A 17,347-nucleotide genomic window follows, 5' to 3' on the forward strand; every position below is an offset into this window, starting at 1 on the left:
AGTGGAAAAGGAAACACACACAGTGTGTGTAACATGACCTGATAGCCTCAATAGGTTGGTTGGAATGTGTTGGAACTTAAATAGCAACAATGGTCATACAAAAAGAGGAAGCGGAAGAAACTCAGTTTTTTAATTGTTCTATTATAACCTGTGATATCATACTTTGAGTTAGAGGGGACAAACAAACTAAGCATCTAATTTAATGTTTACTATTTTATTGTTGAAAAAAAAATAAGTAAGTTTAATGTCAAAATTTTTTATAAAAGCAAATAGATCAACAATCAGGTATAATGTTATAAAAGATAAAATTAAATAAATCTAAAATAAAAAGGAGCATTTATTTAAATACTTAAAAATTAAATCAATTAGTTTGTAAATATTTTAAAAGTTGAACACATATAAATATTGCAATAAAATTTTAAAATTTATTTACTTTTTTGTGAAAAATGTCAAAAATGTCAACTCCCTGATCAAACACAACTTTAATGCGTTTTCAAAGTATTAAATTAAAAGCCATATAAATTCTATACTAAAATATTGTTTGCCAGTGGTCAGACACGCAAATAATTCATACAGAAATATGTCGAAAAAGTAAATTCCAAAGCTGCGGAAGAGAAATATATTTTATGTTTTTCACTCCATTCTGCAGCACTGCTTAGGAAATGCTGCATAAATGAAAAACCAAAGAAATCAGATTGGGAGAAAGGTCGAAGAGGTCGCAAAACCAATACAGTACAAGTACAATATTCTCTCATAGGATCACCTTGACTTCTGGCACAAGAACAAACACAGACACAGTCACGGAACAAGACACAGACACGCGGTCATTTCATAAAGCTGCGCCTGTAGTGTCCGAATTGGCACAATAGACTTCTATCGGAACGGCAATGACGGCAACGTGAACGGCAACGGAACTTATGTGCCCAATCTTTGTGAGTGCTATCAGCTCTAAGAGTGTGAGAGTGTGTGCGAGTGTGTGTGGAAGGTGCTGGCCGTATCCAGCAGTCGACCAAGCCAAGCCAAGCCAAGCCGAGCCGAGCCAAGCTGCGATTAATGTTGAGCAAGCTCGCATATCGCCACCATAATAATATTAAGAACAACAAGTCGCTACTTATCGCCATGTTTCATTCATTCCACTTAGTCTGAGTCGCAATGTTAGCTAAGTATTTGTTTTAGTGTCATCGAATGGCCCTTCCTGCGTCTCGTCATCCACCATGGTCGCCATTTCCCCCCAGTTACACAGACACAGCCACACAGCTCACATATATGACATATATAGTGTACGTGTGGGCTGCCGAACACAGATCGGTGGCTCGCCGTTTTGCCGATCGTGTGGCATTAGCGGTGCGCTGTGTTCGCTGGAATTTATAGTATAATTAGTCGTATTCCGTCTTCTCGAGTAAGTAGTCTGGCCGCTGGCAGCGCTTCACTCTTGGATTGCCTTTAGTCTTGAGTACGTCGGCTGGCCGAACGCTTGTGTATAGTTCGTGTGCTCGCTGCGCAGCGAGTCGGTTTTGTTCAGTACGCTCCAGTCGGTTCAGAAAGTTAGATCGGTTTTCTGAAAGGAAAACGGCAGAAACCTTCGAATAGTCCGACAAGCCAAAAGAAAAAGCCCGTCGCTTGGCATAAAAGTGAATTTATTTTGCATAAAATTTATAAACTAATACCAATTTATCAGAAAACTAAATTTTTAAATAATTTTTGTAATACCAAATTTATATAACCACTAAAATATGTGACTTTTTCAAAGCATACGATTTGCACGTACAGACAGTGACTCTAAAACTGTAACACAAGTACTAAACGAAAATTTCAAAACGTGCTTTCAAATTTAGTGCTGAACTTAACGGTTTTCGGACATTAAAATATTAAAACTATTGAGCATTTTGTAATATTGAAACAAAATTACTATTCTTTAAAATATAGCAGCGTGAAAAATAAAAAACCAAAAATTAAGTGCCTACTTTTCTGCCTCAACTTTTTAGGGCCACGACGCATACAATTTGCTAATTCGAATAGGGAGGAATTTATAATTGAAGAGTTCAGTGCATAGGGCATAATGTTGCCCCAATGGAAGCGGTAAGTTGAACGGACTTATGGATAAATTTTAAAATTCTAATGACAGTTAAATGAAGTGTGTTCATTTCTAATTTAAATTCATTTAAATGGCTCATAAAAATCAAAATTAATTTGTATATATAAATTTATAAAATTAAAAATTATGGTTAAATTTATAAATTATTATAAATATTATTATACATTTGAAATGATAACATTTTGACATGAATTGAAAATTCGTTAAGTATTTCGATTCCCCAAAAACTAAGAGCACAATCACATTTTAGGCTCTTTAACAAAAACTGCTCTCTTTAGTTTTTGAAGCATAAGTATATACATATACATAAGTAGCGTGATCTCTCTTACTCGCCTCGTGAGCATAGAATATGATGGTATTGTATTGGTGTGCACAGTATTTATCAAATAATAGAAGCGACCCCACAAACACACACAAATGTACATACTAAGATTTATATATGTTTATATATGTAATGAATATGTTATATATGTAAATATAATATAATTTATATACAAATGTAAAGCATTTGCTTGAACTCGTGTCATTATTCGATTTTTGCAGGCTGCTGTTCGCCGCTGTAATCTATGGAGTGCTCGCTAATGTGAACGCTGTAAATATTCCTTAAATGCGATTGGTAGTTTTGTGGACACACTTAAAGCATTTTAATTATTGCAGCAATTTTGGAAAGAAGCTGGCACCCGTGGATCCATACAGGATTCAATCAGATACAACACAAGGGACGAACCAAGGGAGCCCTTGCCGATAGACCCTAGTTATGAAATCATAGAAAATCCGCGCGGAGGGCCGCCGAACAGAAACTGCACAGCTGGCTATGCAGGCTGTGTACCAAAATGTATTGCCGAAAAGGGTAACCGTGGCCAACCTGGTCCCGCTGGTCCACCAGGACCTGCCGGTATGATTGGCTATCAAGGTGTGGAAGGTCCTCCCGGCGATAAGGGTCAGAAGGGTGATCCAGGTCCATTCGGATTGCGCGGTGACAAGGGGGAGCGCGGAACACAGGGCAAGCCCGGATTACCTGGTGTTGCTGGCGTGCAGGGACCTGCAGGAAACTCAGGCTCCCCAGGTCGCCCTGGCAAAGATGGCTGTGATGGTTCAGATGGTATGCCTGGTCTGCAAGGCCTTGGCGGAATGCCAGGCCCTCGTGGTTACCCCGGTACCATTGGTGCAAAGGGCGAAAAGGGTGAACCAGCTAAAGATAACATTGACTACGCCAAGGGTGAGAAAGGTGAGCCCGGCTTTACTGGTAGGGCAGGATACCCCGGTGCTGAGGGCCCACAAGGTCCTAAAGGTGATCGCGGTGACACTGGTCCTTATGGTTCACCTGGTCCACGAGGTGATCGTGGTATCAAAGGTGAGAAGGGAGCTTCATGTTTTGGAACCCCCTTGCCCGGCAAGAAAGGTGACAAAGGTGATAAAGGAGAACCAGCTATCCAAGTACCATGGACGGGAACGCCCTCTTACGCTGGAGAGAAGGGAAGCCAAGGCCAGAAAGGTGATATGGGTCCACCCGGAGAGAAGGGCGGTATAGGACAAGCTGGTGAGCCTGGACATGATGGACAAAAGGGCGAAAAAGGTCTGCCAGGCGGCGCAGGCGATAGAGTAAATGCCTATAATTACAAGGTTTTTGAGTTATGATTACCGAACGTATTGTTTCCCAGGGTCGCCAAGGTAACTTTGGACCACCAGGACCATCTGGACAAAAGGGTGATCGAGGAGAAACTGGTCTGAATGGTCTGGCCGGCCAACCAGGCCTCAAAGGTGAGCCAGGTCGACCCGGTCAACCAGGAGAGCCTGGATTAGTTGGACCTGCAGGACCCCCCGGTGGTGGTAGTGGACAGCCTGGTCTTCCAGGATCGAAAGGACCCCGTGGATACCCTGGACAACCTGGCCCCAAAGGTTTGGATGGACTTAATGGACAGCCAGGACCTCAAGGATACCCTGGTAATAAGGGTGGCCCTGGTCTGCCAGGACGTCCTGGTGGTGAAGGTCCTCCTGGACCAAAGGGCGAGAAGGGTAACGCAGGACGCGATGGATCTCCAGGTCCCCAAGGACCAGTAGGTTATAACGGACCTCCAGGACCCGAAGGAGAAAAGGGCGATGCTGGAACGCCAGCTTACGGCATTCAAGGTCCAAAGGGTGATAGCGGAATCAATGGGTAAGTCTTTGTGTTACGTATTATTTTGGCCAAAAATTATCTTTTTTTTTCTTTCATAAAAATACATATATACAAGTACAATTCAGCTTCCAAATTAGTCAGTTGGTAGTAATGGGAAAAAGTAATCTGGACACAATACACTTTTATAAATTTTTAAATACCCTATTTACAAAATATGTTAGAGTTGTTATGGGTGCCACATTTTTAAAACAAACATACTCATTGCATTAATTTTTTGTAGATACCCTGGTCAGAAGGGTATGAAGGGCGAGCGTGGTTTCAAGGGAAATGCAGGCGTACCTGGCGATTCAAAATTGGGCAGACCTGGTATTCCTGGCACAGTAGGTGCCCCTGGCCAAAAGGGTGATGCCGGCCGTCCTGGTAATCCTGGCCAAAAAGGTGATCTTGGAGCCAAGGGTGATGCTGGTGGTAAATGTTCTTTGTGCCCACCTGGTGCTAGAGGAGAGAAAGGCGACCGCGGATTGAACGGAATTCCTGGAAACCCGGGAGAACGGGGACCTCCTGGTGAGCGCGGCTATCGTGGAGAACGTGGTGATGACGGCATTGTTGGACAAACTGGTCCTAATGGAGAGAAAGGTCTAGACGGCCTTCCTGGTGCGCCTGGACCTCAAGGTCAACCTGGTAAGCCAGCAATTCTGAACCTAAGCTTGATCGAGGTCGCAAAAGGAGAAAAGGGTCAGCCTGGCTATCCTGGTGCCGCTGGTGTCAAAGGAGAACGCGGAGATGCTGGCATACCCGGCAGCCCCGGATTGAAGGGCGAAATTGGAATCAAGGGAGACAAAGGCTTCGCCGGCCAACCTGGCATTGACGGTGCACCCGGAGCACCTGGACGTGAAGGTCGTGATGGAACTCCCGGTGTAAGTATTAAGGGCGAACCTGGTCGTCCAGGCTTCGACGGAATCAAGGGAGACAAGGGTCAGTCTGGATATAACGGCCCAAAGGGTGAACCAGGAACATGTGAGGCTAGTGAGCTCAGAGTGCCAGCCAAAGGAAACAAGGGCGACAAGGGTTCAACCGGAATGCAAGGCCAAAACGGCCCCGTCGGACAAAAGGGAGAAATTGGTGTATCTGGACAAAAAGGAAACACAGGACCGCAGGGACCATCAGGACCTGTGGGACCTCGTGGTCTAACTGGTCCCCGAGGTGAAAAGGGTAATCCCGGTCCATTTGGCGCACCCGGTAATCCTGGAAAAGATGGTCTTCGAGGTCTTCCTGGTTTAAAAGGTGACCGTGGGCAAAAGGGTGAACATGGAATAACTGTTGCTGGACCCCCCGGTCTCCCGGGACAGGATGGATTAATCGGCGAAAAAGGAGATCGTGGACTGCCTGGAGCTTATGGACCACCAGGTCCGGATGGCAACCCTGGTTATCCCGGAGACAAAGGTGATGCAGGACTTCCAGGCCCACCTGGTAATACAGGTGCTTTAGGCCCGAAAGGTGACACTGGACCAATTGGTCCACAAGGCCAGGCTGGTCCCCCAGGCAGACCTGGTATTGATGGTGTTCGAGGACGTAATGGCGCTAAAGGTGAGCCTGGTAACCCTGGCCTTGTCGGCATGCCCGGTAGTAAGGGTGACATAGGAGCTCCAGGAAATGATGGTCCTAAAGGATTTACTGGAATTGCCGGTGCCCCTGGAAAACGTGGCCCAGCCGGTATTCCTGGATTCCATGGTAAGCAGTAATACAACAGTAAAAAAAATACAAAAAGTACTTTTTTTAGCACCTCTTATATTGTTTGTGTATAACCCGAAACAAAAAAAAATTATAATTTTAGGATTAAAGGGAGATAAGGGAGCTACTGGATTAACTGGCCTCGAAGGACCACCTGGTGCAAGAGGACCCCAAGGACCTCCCGGATTTATGGGAATTAAGGGTGACACTGGACCGATTGGTCGTCCAGGAGCAGATGGTGTCCCCGGATTGGATGGTGAGAAAGGTAACCAAGGCCTTCCTGGCTTAGATGGCCCACAAGGTGAACCTGGAGATGCGTCCGAAAAGGGACAAAAGGGCGAACCCGGCCTTTCTGGATTGCGTGGTCAAGATGGTATTCCTGGAGCTCCAGGTCTACAGGGTGACAAGGGCTTGCCAGGTATTGCTGTGCATGGACGCCCAGGTGCTCCTGGTGAAAAGGGTGATCAAGGACGTGATGGTGAAGCTGGGCGCGATGGCTTGCCCGGCGAAAAGGGCAATGCCGGATATCCTGGTCAGCCCGGACTTAAGGGTGACAAGGGTGCTGGTGGTGTTCCCGGAGCACCTGGCTTGCCTGGAATGGATGGTTTGCCTGGTCAAGTTGGCGCCCCAGGTCCAGTAGGATTCACCGGAGAAAAGGGCCTTAAAGGTGACCGAGGACTACCTGGATACAACGGTGCAAAGGGTGACAAGGGCGCTACTGGATATCCCGGTCTTAACGGATTGCCTGGAATTAAGGGCGATCGTGGCGCACCTGGTCGTCGCGGTGCAGATGCAGTTCCCATCCAAATTCGAGGTGATAAGGGTGACAGTGGAGATATAGGTCTTGTTGGTCTTCCTGGTGTTACTGGTGAAAAGGGTGACGCTGGCGTGCCTGGCTATCCTGGACCAAAAGGAGAACGTGGAGTGCAAGGACCACCTGGCCCTCAAGGCTTGAATGGACTTCCCGGTTTGAAGGGCGACATGGGAATACAAGGAGATGCTGGCTATCCGGGCCTTCTTATCAAGGGAGAAAAGGGTCTACCAGGACGCTCCGGCAAGAATGGCCGCGAAGGTACAGTATTAATTTCTTAATAATTATCTATCTGCCCAAATGTGAAGCTATATTCTGAATGGGTATATGATTTCTAGCACAGCTTTCACGTTTTCAAACTAATATTTACGCAATAATAACTTTCAATTTAATTTTACCACTTTCGACTGGTTTAGCATATTAATATGAAGTTCGTATTATTAGGTGCCCCTGGATTACCTGGCTTGAAGGGTGAACGCGGATTACCTGGCTTGCCAGGAACAGTCGGTTTGATTGGTTTGCCTGGACCCGAAGGTCCAGCTGGTGCTAAGGGTGAACGTGGCTTGAATGGTGGACCCGGACGTGATGGTCAAGATGGTTTGCCCGGTGCTCCAGGTCTTAAAGGTGATCAAGGGTTTGTGGGACCGAAGGGTGAACGCGGCTTGCCTGGATATGAGGGACAAAAGGGTGATAAGGGCGAACAAGGACCGGTCGGTCAACCTGGTCTTCCAGGAGCTCCTGGTCTTAAGGGAGATATTGGTTTGCCGGGATTAGATGGTCTGCCTGGAGCAATTGGCGCGTCCGGAGAGAAGGGCTACCCTGGACCTAAAGGTCGTGACGGTCGCAATGGAAACCCAGGCTTGAGAGGCCAGAAGGGTGAGCCCGGCTTGGTGCCACCTCCTGGACCTAAAGGTGAACCCGGTCACCCGGGACGAGATGGTCAAAAGGGCGACCGAGGCCCACCGGGTGAACGCGGCTTAATTGGATTGCAGGGTGAACGAGGTGAGAAGGGTGAGCGTGGTCTGATTGGCTTGACTGGCACAGTTGGCCGTCCAGGCATCAAGGGAGACAAAGGCGAGCAAGGTTTAATAGGATTGGAGGGTGCCGTCGGTGCTATCGGCTTTAAGGGAGAACCAGGTTTGCCATGCACAGGAGCTCAGGACTACCTTACCGGCATTCTATTAACGCGTCACAGTCAGAACGACCAAGTGCCACAATGTGCCTCAGGCCATGTGCAGCTATGGACTGGATACTCACTCCTTTACGTCGATGGTAATGACTACGCACATAACCAAGATCTCGGATCTCCTGGCTCTTGCGTGCAGCGCTTCTCTACACTGCCAGTGCTGTCGTGTGGACAGAATAATGTCTGCAACTACGCCTCCCGTAATGACAAGAGCTTCTGGCTGTCGACATCGGCCCCCATACCCATGATGCCGGTAAACAACAACGAGATCAGCAAATATATCTCACGCTGCGTCGTGTGCGAGGCACCAGCCAACGTGATTGCCGTGCACAGTCAGTCCTTGGAGATTCCCAGCTGCCCCAATGGCTGGGAAGGCCTTTGGATAGGCTATAGTTTCCTGATGGTTAGTCGTAGCACTTCTCCTATTAGGCTGAACTGAACTAACAACTTTTTTTATAGCACACAGCCGTTGGTAATGGCGGCGGTGGACAGGCTTTACAATCGCCTGGTTCTTGTCTGGAAGACTTCCGTGCCACACCGTTCATTGAATGTAACGGAGCGAAGGGACACTGCCACTTCTACGAGACAATGACTAGCTTCTGGATGGTCACTTTGGAGGCCAGCGAACAGTTCCAGAAGCCCGAACAGCAAACGATTAAGGCGGGCAACCTACTAACGCGCGTCTCAAGATGTCAAGTCTGCGTGAAGAACTCGTCGTAGGCGACATTTAAAGCCAATCGACGCAGGATGAACCAAAAAACTGCAATAATTTTAATCTAAATGTAATGCTTAACTATACGATTTGCAAAAGGTACCAACGAACACCCCTTTGTATACACGCACACATACACACACACATACACACACGAACCAACACTGCTACAAATTCCTTAAACTAACCACAAAAAACGCCCAAGGCCGGGCCCAATGCCATTTTTGTATCTGCCAATTTTTTCGTTTTCCACAACGTTTTAAACAAATGTAAATGTAGTTACGCGTAAGTTAAGTAAATAAAGAAATAATAAATTAGCCTGGTATATGTAAAGTAAATACATATAAATTTAACAGTTACCAGTCACACTGAATTGAATTTATATTTCCAGAATCCAATTACATGCAAGTGCCAAAGAATACAAATTTGAATAAAAGGCGATTAAATAAAGTACTACCAACAAATATAGACAGTTTTATAAAATGATTTTGAAACAAAAAATAAAAATATATTTTTAAAATTAATTTTCCACAATTTCTAAAAAACGAGCTAAATATTGGGTGTACTATTTGTAAGTCGAAAAGTAAATTGTGAAAATTCAAAAATGTATAAGTTATCAACTTTTAAGCCAAAAAATACGTTGTTAGAGAACAGTTTTACTTTTCGGTTAATAACATACCAGATATACATAGGTGAAGCTTTAATAAGTGCCAGCACCTATCGGGATGATCGACATAACAGAGAGATATAATTTGATATAACTTTTGCGATAGAGCCGACCACTAAAGGAAATACCGCAGCTTGTTAAGAATTATCTATAAAAATATATAAAATGACTATTCTCCTAAGTGCTGGAAGCTTTCATGCCAAAAACCAGATAAAGCCAACTGGTAATTTACTTGTAAACAAGAGAGAACGCTACAGTCGAGCAAGCCCGACAGTGTAATACCCTGTACCCAGGTAAACTTCCGTCACTGAGTTATATGCGCCCATAGCAGCAACAAAAAGAGGAAGAAGAAGAGCGAACTTGTTGCTGCAGTTTGTGGGGGTTGTACTGGCGAGAATTTGTTTCGCTAATAACTTTTCTTAGAATTGACCGAATTGAATAAAATAATAAATAAAAATATAAAAATATAAAAAATAAAAATAAATAAAAATAAATATAAATTATGTGTGCAAAGTTTGGTTTAGGTAGCATTTAAAATGTGGACGCTATTGACGAAATTCTGTAGCGGGGGAAGGGGGGGAAAATTAAAAAAAAAAAAATAAACTCGTCCTTACTCGGACCTAGGAGAATCTGGATGCCAACTTTGGTTATTCTAGCTTTTATAGTTTCTGAGATCCTCGCGTTCATCCAGACGGACGGACAGACGGACGGACAGACGGACGGACATGTCTAGATCGATTTCTCTCGTCATGCTGATCAAGAATATATATACTTTATGGGGTCGGAGATGCTTCCTTCTGTATGTTACATACTTTGCACAAACCTAATATACCCTGTTTACCCTACGGGTACAGGGTATAAAAAGGCATTCCTAGATTCCGCTGTATAGTTATAACTCTTCTAGCAAAAAGAATAAACAAAAACCCCTCGACTGTTTGAACCCACCACTAAACAGTAATGATATTTTTCCACTAAGAAAGAAAATGCATTTAAATAATTACACATATTTCCAGATATCAAAGTTACACTGCAATCGTGTTTTACACACCCTGATATTTGCAGCATTTCTCTTTTGGCAGATAAGATCCAAAAGGAAACCTTCTTTTAAAATAAACATAAAGTGGTATTGAGAGGTTCCATGCAAATTCTTGACTTGATGTTTTGTTTTACACAATACTTAGAGTATTACCTTTATTTGCTTAAGAGCTTCATACATGATGAGTAAATACGTTGCTAAATAGGTTTGGTTAAATCGTGTATAATAGAAAACACCCCAGCATTCTTAAAATATTTCTCTCTTCTAGCAAACAAGATCCAAAAAGAAAGCACGAATCGCTGCTCTAACACAACTCAAAGGAGTATTCAAAAGTTATATACAAATCCACCACTCGACATCCACAATTGCCCGACACTTGTGCGCATGTCGGTGACGTGCGCGCCCAGAGGGCGGCGATGATGAGGGACCGGTACGGTAATGATAAGTATGAAAACAGAAATTCCAATTGGGGGTGGAAAATCAGGCAAGGGGGCTGCCTCAGCAGCAGAAGCAGAAACGTTTGTACGTTCCAGCAAGGGCAACAAAAATAGGGGTAGCTTTTGGGTCGAATACGGATTCGAATACGAGTTGGGAAATATAAGTTGCAGAGCACAAAGAGACGTTGGCGAGTGCGGAGCCAACGAAACAGTGGGAGTTTTTGTGAACCACAACGGCAACCAAAAGCTGTTTTTCTTTGTTAAAAATATGTATACTAGACTTAACAACAAAAAAATAAAAAAGTAAAAGTGCAGAAAATGTAAATTGGTTAGGCAGCATATTTCGGAAGAAAAACCTAACTAGAGGCGAGTATAGCAGCACGACCGGAAGCCCAGACACTCGCAGTTACAGCCACAGCCACAACCACAACCACTACCACACAGACAAAGGCAGCGAGACCCACTTGCCAGCAACCCCCACGCACGCCACCAGCAACAACAAAAAGTAACAACCACACAGCCCTATATGATTATCGTGCTGTTGTTGCTCTTCCAATCGCTCTGTCTTTACTGCCAACGTTTGGTGTTACACGTACATGACCGATGGATAAATCGCACAAACGCCCGTCTCCTGGCCGAAGTGGCTGAAACAGTGGGGGATCGCAAGGCGCTCCAACACCTCCAGGAGCAGCAAACCGAGCAGGCAAAGCGTCAGAGCAAAGAGCGCCGCCTGGAGTCTTTTCTGCCTCTCGGCGCCGGTGTTAACCTCGAGGCGTGTAGATTTTGTGCCAACAGTCCGCAAGGATACTGTCGCCACCACTTTCATCTGCAAGAGTTGCAGGTCCAGAAGCAACAACAGCGACACCAGCAGTGGATGCCTTTGGGTTGCTCGAACAGCGGTGAAAGGAGTGTGGGTCAGGAATATCGACAGCTGCGGCGCATTAAACGCGAGCTGAAACGCAGTCTTAACCAACGTTTAAACGTTCAACAACAACACCAGCAAAGCTATCAGCAATACCGTCAGGTCCTCAGTAACTTACAGGCGGAGCAGCAGCAGCAATTGGAGGAGCAGCCGGAAGAGGATCAGCAGGAGCTATCAAGTAGCCAGACATCGTTAACAAGTGGCTTTATATCGTTGGAGGAGCAATCAATCTCGTCAGCCACAACACACTGCACCGACTTGGACGATGAGGAGCTACCGCCCATATTCCGCACCCACATAGTCACCAGCTATTTGTAGACGAACCACTCAATCACCCTTCAGTACTTCAGCTAGAACAATAGACAAAGCAAGCCTGGCAGCTTCATTCAAGCAAAAACAACAGCAATTCAACTCGAGTGTTACAAATTTTCAGTGATTGTCGATTGTTTGAGCTTTTCGGAACCATGTCTGACATCGAAGCGCCTTTGCAAGCTCAGCCGCAGTCCCAGTCGCAGAATTCCCGACGTCGTCGTCATATTGGTCGACGCAGTGGACATCACTATGAGGGCAACAAGCAGCAGCAGCAACACCAGCAGCAGCAACAACAAACACAGTCCTTGCACGATCAGCATCAGGGCCCACTAGAGCACGGCCTGGAGGATAACTGGACGTGGAGCAAACGCTATCGTTCCAAGGAGGTTGTATTAAGCGGCCCCAATAGCCGCACCGTGCACTTCCATCCGAACTGGAGCAAAGGTACGGCCGGAGTGCAGGGTAAGCGACCTTTGAACAATGGACGTTATTATTGGGAGCTGCACGTCTCCCAGCGAGTCTTCGGAACCTCCATTATGTTCGGCATAGGGACGCGACAGGCACGTCTGCATGCCAACGCCTTTCGCAACATGCTCGGTGAGAACGAACATGGCTGGGGGCTCAGCCATAAGGGCGTACTCTGGCATAAGGGCGTGGCATTGCTGTATACCAAACGCTTTCGCGAAAACCATCCCACACAAATAGGTGTACTCTTCGATGGCATTGAGGGTACCCTGACCTACTATAAAGACGGCAAATGCTTGGGCATAGCATTTAGAGGACTCGAAAAGGTGAGTCATGAAGATTGCACATGAGTTTTCAACTCGTACACCGAAAAACAGAGCATAATGGATATAAAAATATGGCTTCAGCTGTTCCTTGAAAATGCTAGATCGTAGCTAGTTTTTGCCATAATTCTATAGCAATTATTAAAGGACTCTCTTGAGAATATCGCCCAAATTCGAATCTAAAATTGCAATTTAAGTTATAATTTCTGTTTTCCTTGACGACGTCTCTTTGTTCCTCCTCCTCCTTACTTTCGATTCAACAGACTCTGATTGGTATCCTACTTAAAGTCTCCCTCATATACTTGTATTTACACCTCTTTCTCTCTCTCTCTCTCTCTCCCTCTCTCTCTCTTTTCGTTTTAGGTTCAGGAGCCGCTGTATCCCATTGTCTGCTCCACGGCTGCTAAAACGGAGATGACTCTGAAATGTACTCGACGTGAGTTCGTTAATCTGCAGGATCGTTGTCGAGCCGTCATCATGCAGCGCGTGCGCACCGCCGCGGCACTAGAGCAACTTAATCTGCCCCTCCCGCTGCCCATTATCGACTATTTGAGCGAGGTGATCGACGATATGGAACCATTGCGCCAGGTAGACAACTACGATATACTGTGTGATTTCTAGAGTTCGGATTTCCGCGTAGGGTTTCGACTGTGCAACAGCCTTAAGCCGACGCGGAACTAACTTACTAGTTGTTCGTTTAATCGAAGTCGAAGGTTTATTAAGCTCTGGCACCACTGAATTGGAGGCACCACTCTGTGTTCCTCCTCCATTTAACTTAATGGAAATTCCAGCTCAGTGGAGTTATAGCTTAGATCAAAATACCGCTCTAGTCATTCGATAACGTATTACTTAAGCTATGATCATGCAGGCAAATGTTTGCCAGTCAGACCACACTTCGTAAGTATATACAAAGAATGTATATTTTAGGTGACCGCAGTGGAAATGTATAAATTTGATTATGATCTATGATTATATACGAGTATGTATGTGTAAGGAGGCGCCGATATTCAAGAGAACCGTGAAACTTAGTTGTGCCATATAGTCTCGATCGATGAGCGGCAGAATCGAAATTAATGAATTTTTGAATGTATTGTAAATTGAATGCAATGTACATTGTAAATTTTGAAAGAACGCATGCGTTTTACTTTGTACTTATTTTAGTGTTTGAAATTAGCAAAAATAATTGTTTTCTTTTGGGGGAATAGGCCAATTCGGTGCAATATTTGTGATATAAGTCGTATGCTGCAACAAGGCGGGAGTTGATGGAGTAAGAAGATTCTTTAAAGTCGATCCTTTCGCAAGTTACAAATACAAATGTTTGTCTTTAAAAATTAGACAATGCGAGCTCACCGTAAAATAAACACAAAACATATATAAATATACACATAAATTTAATCTCTAGTATAGACGCGCAAATCAAATGTAAATTGGGCGCATATTTTTTGGTACGAGTGTGGAATCTAGTCAAAGAAATCGAACACTTAAATTCACATCAAGTTGTGGAAAATATATGTATGTAGTAGTTTGTAAATTAAATTATTAGAAAATATTTCAATTAGCTCGTGTAAGTTTATGAATAGATACAGAATACTTTGGTTTAAGGCGCAAACACGGTCGTAAAATAAACTATTCTAATAAATTCAAACTAAATCCTAGTCAAATGTGCTAATAATTAAATGAATACATTACTGTTACAGTGAATGTACAATATTTGCCTCAAATGCAAATCAACTCAAATTGGAAAAGGGTAATCAAATATTAATTGGCAGCAACTGAATAAACTTTGTAAGCATCCAAACAACTTCACGTAAAAGTAAGACACAATAAATTCGAAATAGTTTAGTAAAAATTATTTATTGTACTATTACCTATTATGTGGATTCTTTTTGGTGTCTATATATAAATTAATAAATTATAAATGTGTACGTATGTATAAACACAATTTTGTACAGACAGTGCAATTAAATCTGCACATGTTTGCCTTTTAATATAACAATACTACATTTCAATTTGGAACTTCTGTACTCAATTGTCAGTTTAAATAAATAAAACATAATTGTATGAACTAAATGACACAAATAAACATACAAGGGCTTAATGCTGACAAAGCAATTGTTTTGATTCGCAAGATATGGCCATAAGATTACAGTTCATCCTCGAAGTGGTTTATGTTCTGAAGATGATCCCCGTAGTCGGTTGCTTCGCTGCCCACAAACGTGTCATAGTTGTTGAGAATTTCCAAATACGACAACCGATCGTCGTGATCCTCATCAGTGCTCACAAATAGATGGTCCACCTCATCGACGGCTACATCCTCATTGCTGGGCACTATCCAAGTTAGTACCTCGTTGCCCGCTAAAAAGCCATCGCTGTTGGCATCGAAATCTGTGTCGAAGCGATCTTTCTCCAATATAAGCCAATCCTTGTCATGGTGCTGCGCTGCATCGCCAACAAATTCTTGAAAACTAATCTTGCCATCGTGATTTAAGTCCTTGTCCTGCATGGTGTGCTCCAACAACACTGGCAGCATTTGTGGATGCTCCTCTGGGTTTTGGAAGAACACAAATTCCTCCAAAGTGAGCTCTCCATCCTTGTTAGTATCGGCTGCATTGAACATTTCCTTGTCCTGCTTGATCATTTTCTGCTCTTCCTCGTAGCTGTCGAAGTCAATGACTTCCTTTTTAAAATTTTCATCCTCCATGGCATACGTGTCCTGCAGATATTCCTTCCAGGTAATCTTATCATTGCTGTCCTGATCGATCTCCTCAAATCGATCAGCTGCCTCCTCCTCGGACAGCTTTCTGCAAAGCATAACATTCGATTAATGACAATAATTACAATTTCCTATCCACATAGATACATTTAGGAGCTTTTAGTAAATCGAGCAATAGCAGAAGCCTAGTTACAAGATTAGCATTGTGCCCACGCTGTATTAATCAACAAACAACACTCACTTAAAAGACCTTAAAATCCAAGCTTTCAATTCGTGCCGATCAATAAATTCATCTTTGTTCAAATCCATCATTTTTATCAATATAGCCAGCCTTCGTTTCGACTCCTCCGGCGAGAGTGTGTCAAACTCCTGAGCCTCTTTTGTGTTGCCTGGGGAAATTCCAAACATATGTTTGTCAGTCGTATGTATGTACATATATCTGTTCATATGTCGTCTTCTTCCATTCTTTGCACGTGAACGTGAGCACACAATAGAAACAAACGCCCAGTAATTGAAATATGAAATTTTGAAATGCGCATTGATATACAAAGAAGCGGTAGAAGCAGAAACTCATAAAAATAAACCAAAATAAACAATATGCGTTGAGTAAACCCGCAACCATCTCCACATACAATATGCCCGCTATGTCCGATATATGACTCATAAAACGAATACCCACCTATGATGGCCTCATGGTCAAAATCCACGTTATGCTCGCCGTGTTCGTCGTGATGATGGGCATCCCGTGGGACATAGACGCCATCCTTAACGCGTTCCTTACTCGTATGCTTCTCGTGCTTATGTGTGGCGACAGCACCATGGGTGGGCATGGGTCCAGCAACCACTATAAAAGTGACAGCACAGAGCAGGATCGCCGAAATTCTAAACTTTGCAGGCATCTTCCCAAGCAATGAGTAATGTTCCCCAAATGTTTATAAATTTGGCAACCACTTCAATTTAACGTGGCAATGTGGTGGCAGCGTATGTGTATTTCTTTTTCATGCACGTCGCTTGCTTGCCAGGAGAAGACTGAGACGCAGAGCAGATGGGATGCTGTGCTGTGCGTTCTAATGTTTTGAATACATACATACGTACATACATACACACACAAAAGCAATAGCCAGCGCGTTCTTGTGGCTGAATTCTGGCCGGCGGCAATGTACACGTAATGGCCAAGAATTTGTTGAACTCAAGAGACCTTTGCTGCTGATTTGCGTAACCTGAAGTATGTTAATTTATGTATAGGAACTGTGATTTTTTTTATTGTCGTTCCCCTTACCAACAGTTTAACCAACAGCTTAACCAACAGCTGGAAGCAGTAAGTGCAGGATTTATGTGGCTTACACTGTTGCTACGCCCACTCGTGACTAAATATTTATACAGGCATCACAATTAATTGGTTAAAATTCATAAATACAATTTAATACATCTTAAGAAAAATGTACACGATTTAAACACTGCATTGTTTTGTATAGAATTGGATTGGTCGGAGCTAGTTCCAAAAACCGGATCTTTAAATACAGTAACCGAACCAAATCATAGTTCCTTAATGTAGTTCCTGTTTCCACTAATAAACGAAACAAATTAAATGAAATTAATTGGCGAATGAAATTCATGAAATTGTTAAATATATCCATGAATAGTATTTAAGTACAAAGGGACATTTCTTAATCACTAAATCATAGAAAAATGGACCGCTTAAATATAAACAAATCTACGAGAACTAAAAGAGTTGAAAGAGCGACGAGTTCGTTGGCTCTGAAAAGGAACGTTCAGCAGTTTAACCGCTTATTGAATTAAAGTTCCCATTTCAACTAG

The 17,347-nt window shown here is 43.7% G+C and overlaps 4 protein-coding genes across 5 annotated transcripts; 3 read left to right on the forward strand and 1 right to left on the reverse strand.

The window, feature by feature from the left end:
- The first annotated feature begins 1,521 nt into the window (after positions 1 to 1,521).
- Positions 1,522 to 9,009, forward strand: LOC115630956 (collagen alpha-1(IV) chain). Its single transcript, XM_030527530.1, has 9 exons — positions 1,522 to 1,631; positions 1,986 to 2,079; positions 2,639 to 2,687; positions 2,753 to 3,697; positions 3,757 to 4,253; positions 4,495 to 5,945; positions 6,049 to 7,017; positions 7,201 to 8,345; positions 8,402 to 9,009. Exons 2-9 carry the CDS (start codon positions 2,060 to 2,062, stop codon positions 8,660 to 8,662), a joined length of 5,337 nt encoding a protein of 1,778 aa, XP_030383390.1. The 5' UTR covers positions 1,522 to 1,631; positions 1,986 to 2,059; the 3' UTR covers positions 8,663 to 9,009.
- Positions 9,010 to 11,320: 2,311 nt separating this feature from the next.
- LOC115630947 (putative cyclin-dependent serine/threonine-protein kinase DDB_G0272797/DDB_G0274007) lies at positions 11,321 to 12,117 on the forward strand. The gene has a single exon (XM_030527517.1). It carries the CDS (start codon positions 11,321 to 11,323, stop codon positions 12,032 to 12,034), a length of 714 nt encoding a protein of 237 aa, XP_030383377.1. The 3' UTR covers positions 12,035 to 12,117.
- LOC115630946 (SPRY domain-containing SOCS box protein 3) lies at positions 12,055 to 13,967 on the forward strand. 2 transcript variants are annotated; one of them, XM_030527515.1, is made up of 3 exons: positions 12,055 to 12,819; positions 13,180 to 13,404; positions 13,744 to 13,967. In XM_030527515.1, the coding sequence occupies exons 1-3, from the start codon at positions 12,181 to 12,183 to the stop codon at positions 13,783 to 13,785; spliced, it is 906 nt and encodes a 301-aa protein (XP_030383375.1). In that variant the 5' UTR covers positions 12,055 to 12,180; the 3' UTR covers positions 13,786 to 13,967. The 2 variants fall into 2 exon arrangements, with proteins under 2 accessions (XP_030383375.1, XP_030383376.1); XM_030527516.1 differs by having other exon boundaries at positions 13,180 to 13,967.
- Positions 13,968 to 14,650: 683 nt separating this feature from the next.
- On the reverse strand, positions 14,651 to 16,974 carry LOC115630945 (reticulocalbin-2). The gene is made up of 4 exons (XM_030527514.1): positions 16,809 to 16,974; positions 16,209 to 16,749; positions 15,771 to 15,918; positions 14,651 to 15,617 (listed from the first exon to the last, which is right to left on the reverse strand). Exons 2-4 carry the CDS (start codon positions 16,426 to 16,428, stop codon positions 14,960 to 14,962), a joined length of 1,026 nt encoding a protein of 341 aa, XP_030383374.1. The 5' UTR covers positions 16,429 to 16,749; positions 16,809 to 16,974; the 3' UTR covers positions 14,651 to 14,959.
- Between the last annotated feature and the right edge of the window lie 373 nt (positions 16,975 to 17,347).

This window comes from Scaptodrosophila lebanonensis, unplaced genomic scaffold (assembly GCF_003285725.1).
Source record: "Scaptodrosophila lebanonensis strain 11010-0011.00,11010-0021.00 unplaced genomic scaffold, SlebRS2 tig00001412-arrow-pilon, whole genome shotgun sequence".
In the NCBI taxonomy this organism is placed as follows: Eukaryota; Metazoa; Arthropoda; class Insecta; order Diptera; family Drosophilidae; genus Scaptodrosophila; species Scaptodrosophila lebanonensis.

Coding starts and splice junctions, on each gene's coding strand:
- LOC115630956 (XM_030527530.1), top strand. CDS start 2,060: ATGTTGCCCCAATGGAAGCG. Junction 2,080..2,638: donor ATGTTGCCCCAATGGAAGCG/GTAAGTTGAACG, acceptor CGATTTTTGCAG/GCTGCTGTTCGCCGCTGTAA. Junction 5,946..6,048: donor CGGTATTCCTGGATTCCATG/GTAAGCAGTAAT, acceptor TTATAATTTTAG/GATTAAAGGGAGATAAGGGA.
- LOC115630945 (XM_030527514.1), bottom strand. CDS start 16,428: ATGCCTGCAAAGTTTAGAATTTCGGCGATCCTGCTCTGTGCTGTCACT. Junction 15,919..16,208: donor TGACCATGAGGCCATCATAG/GTGGGTATTCGT, acceptor GAATTTCCCCAG/GCAACACAAAAGAGGCTCAG. Junction 15,618..15,770: donor TGGATTTTAAGGTCTTTTAA/GTGAGTGTTGTT, acceptor TATGCTTTGCAG/AAAGCTGTCCGAGGAGGAGG.
- LOC115630946 (XM_030527515.1), top strand. CDS start 12,181: ATGTCTGACATCGAAGCGCCTTTGCAAGCTCAGCCGCAGTCCCAGTCG. Junction 12,820..13,179: donor CATTTAGAGGACTCGAAAAG/GTGAGTCATGAA, acceptor TTTTCGTTTTAG/GTTCAGGAGCCGCTGTATCC. Junction 13,405..13,743: donor ATATGGAACCATTGCGCCAG/GTAGACAACTAC, acceptor TGTATATTTTAG/GTGACCGCAGTGGAAATGTA.
- LOC115630947 (XM_030527517.1), top strand. CDS start 11,321: ATGATTATCGTGCTGTTGTTGCTCTTCCAATCGCTCTGTCTTTACTGC.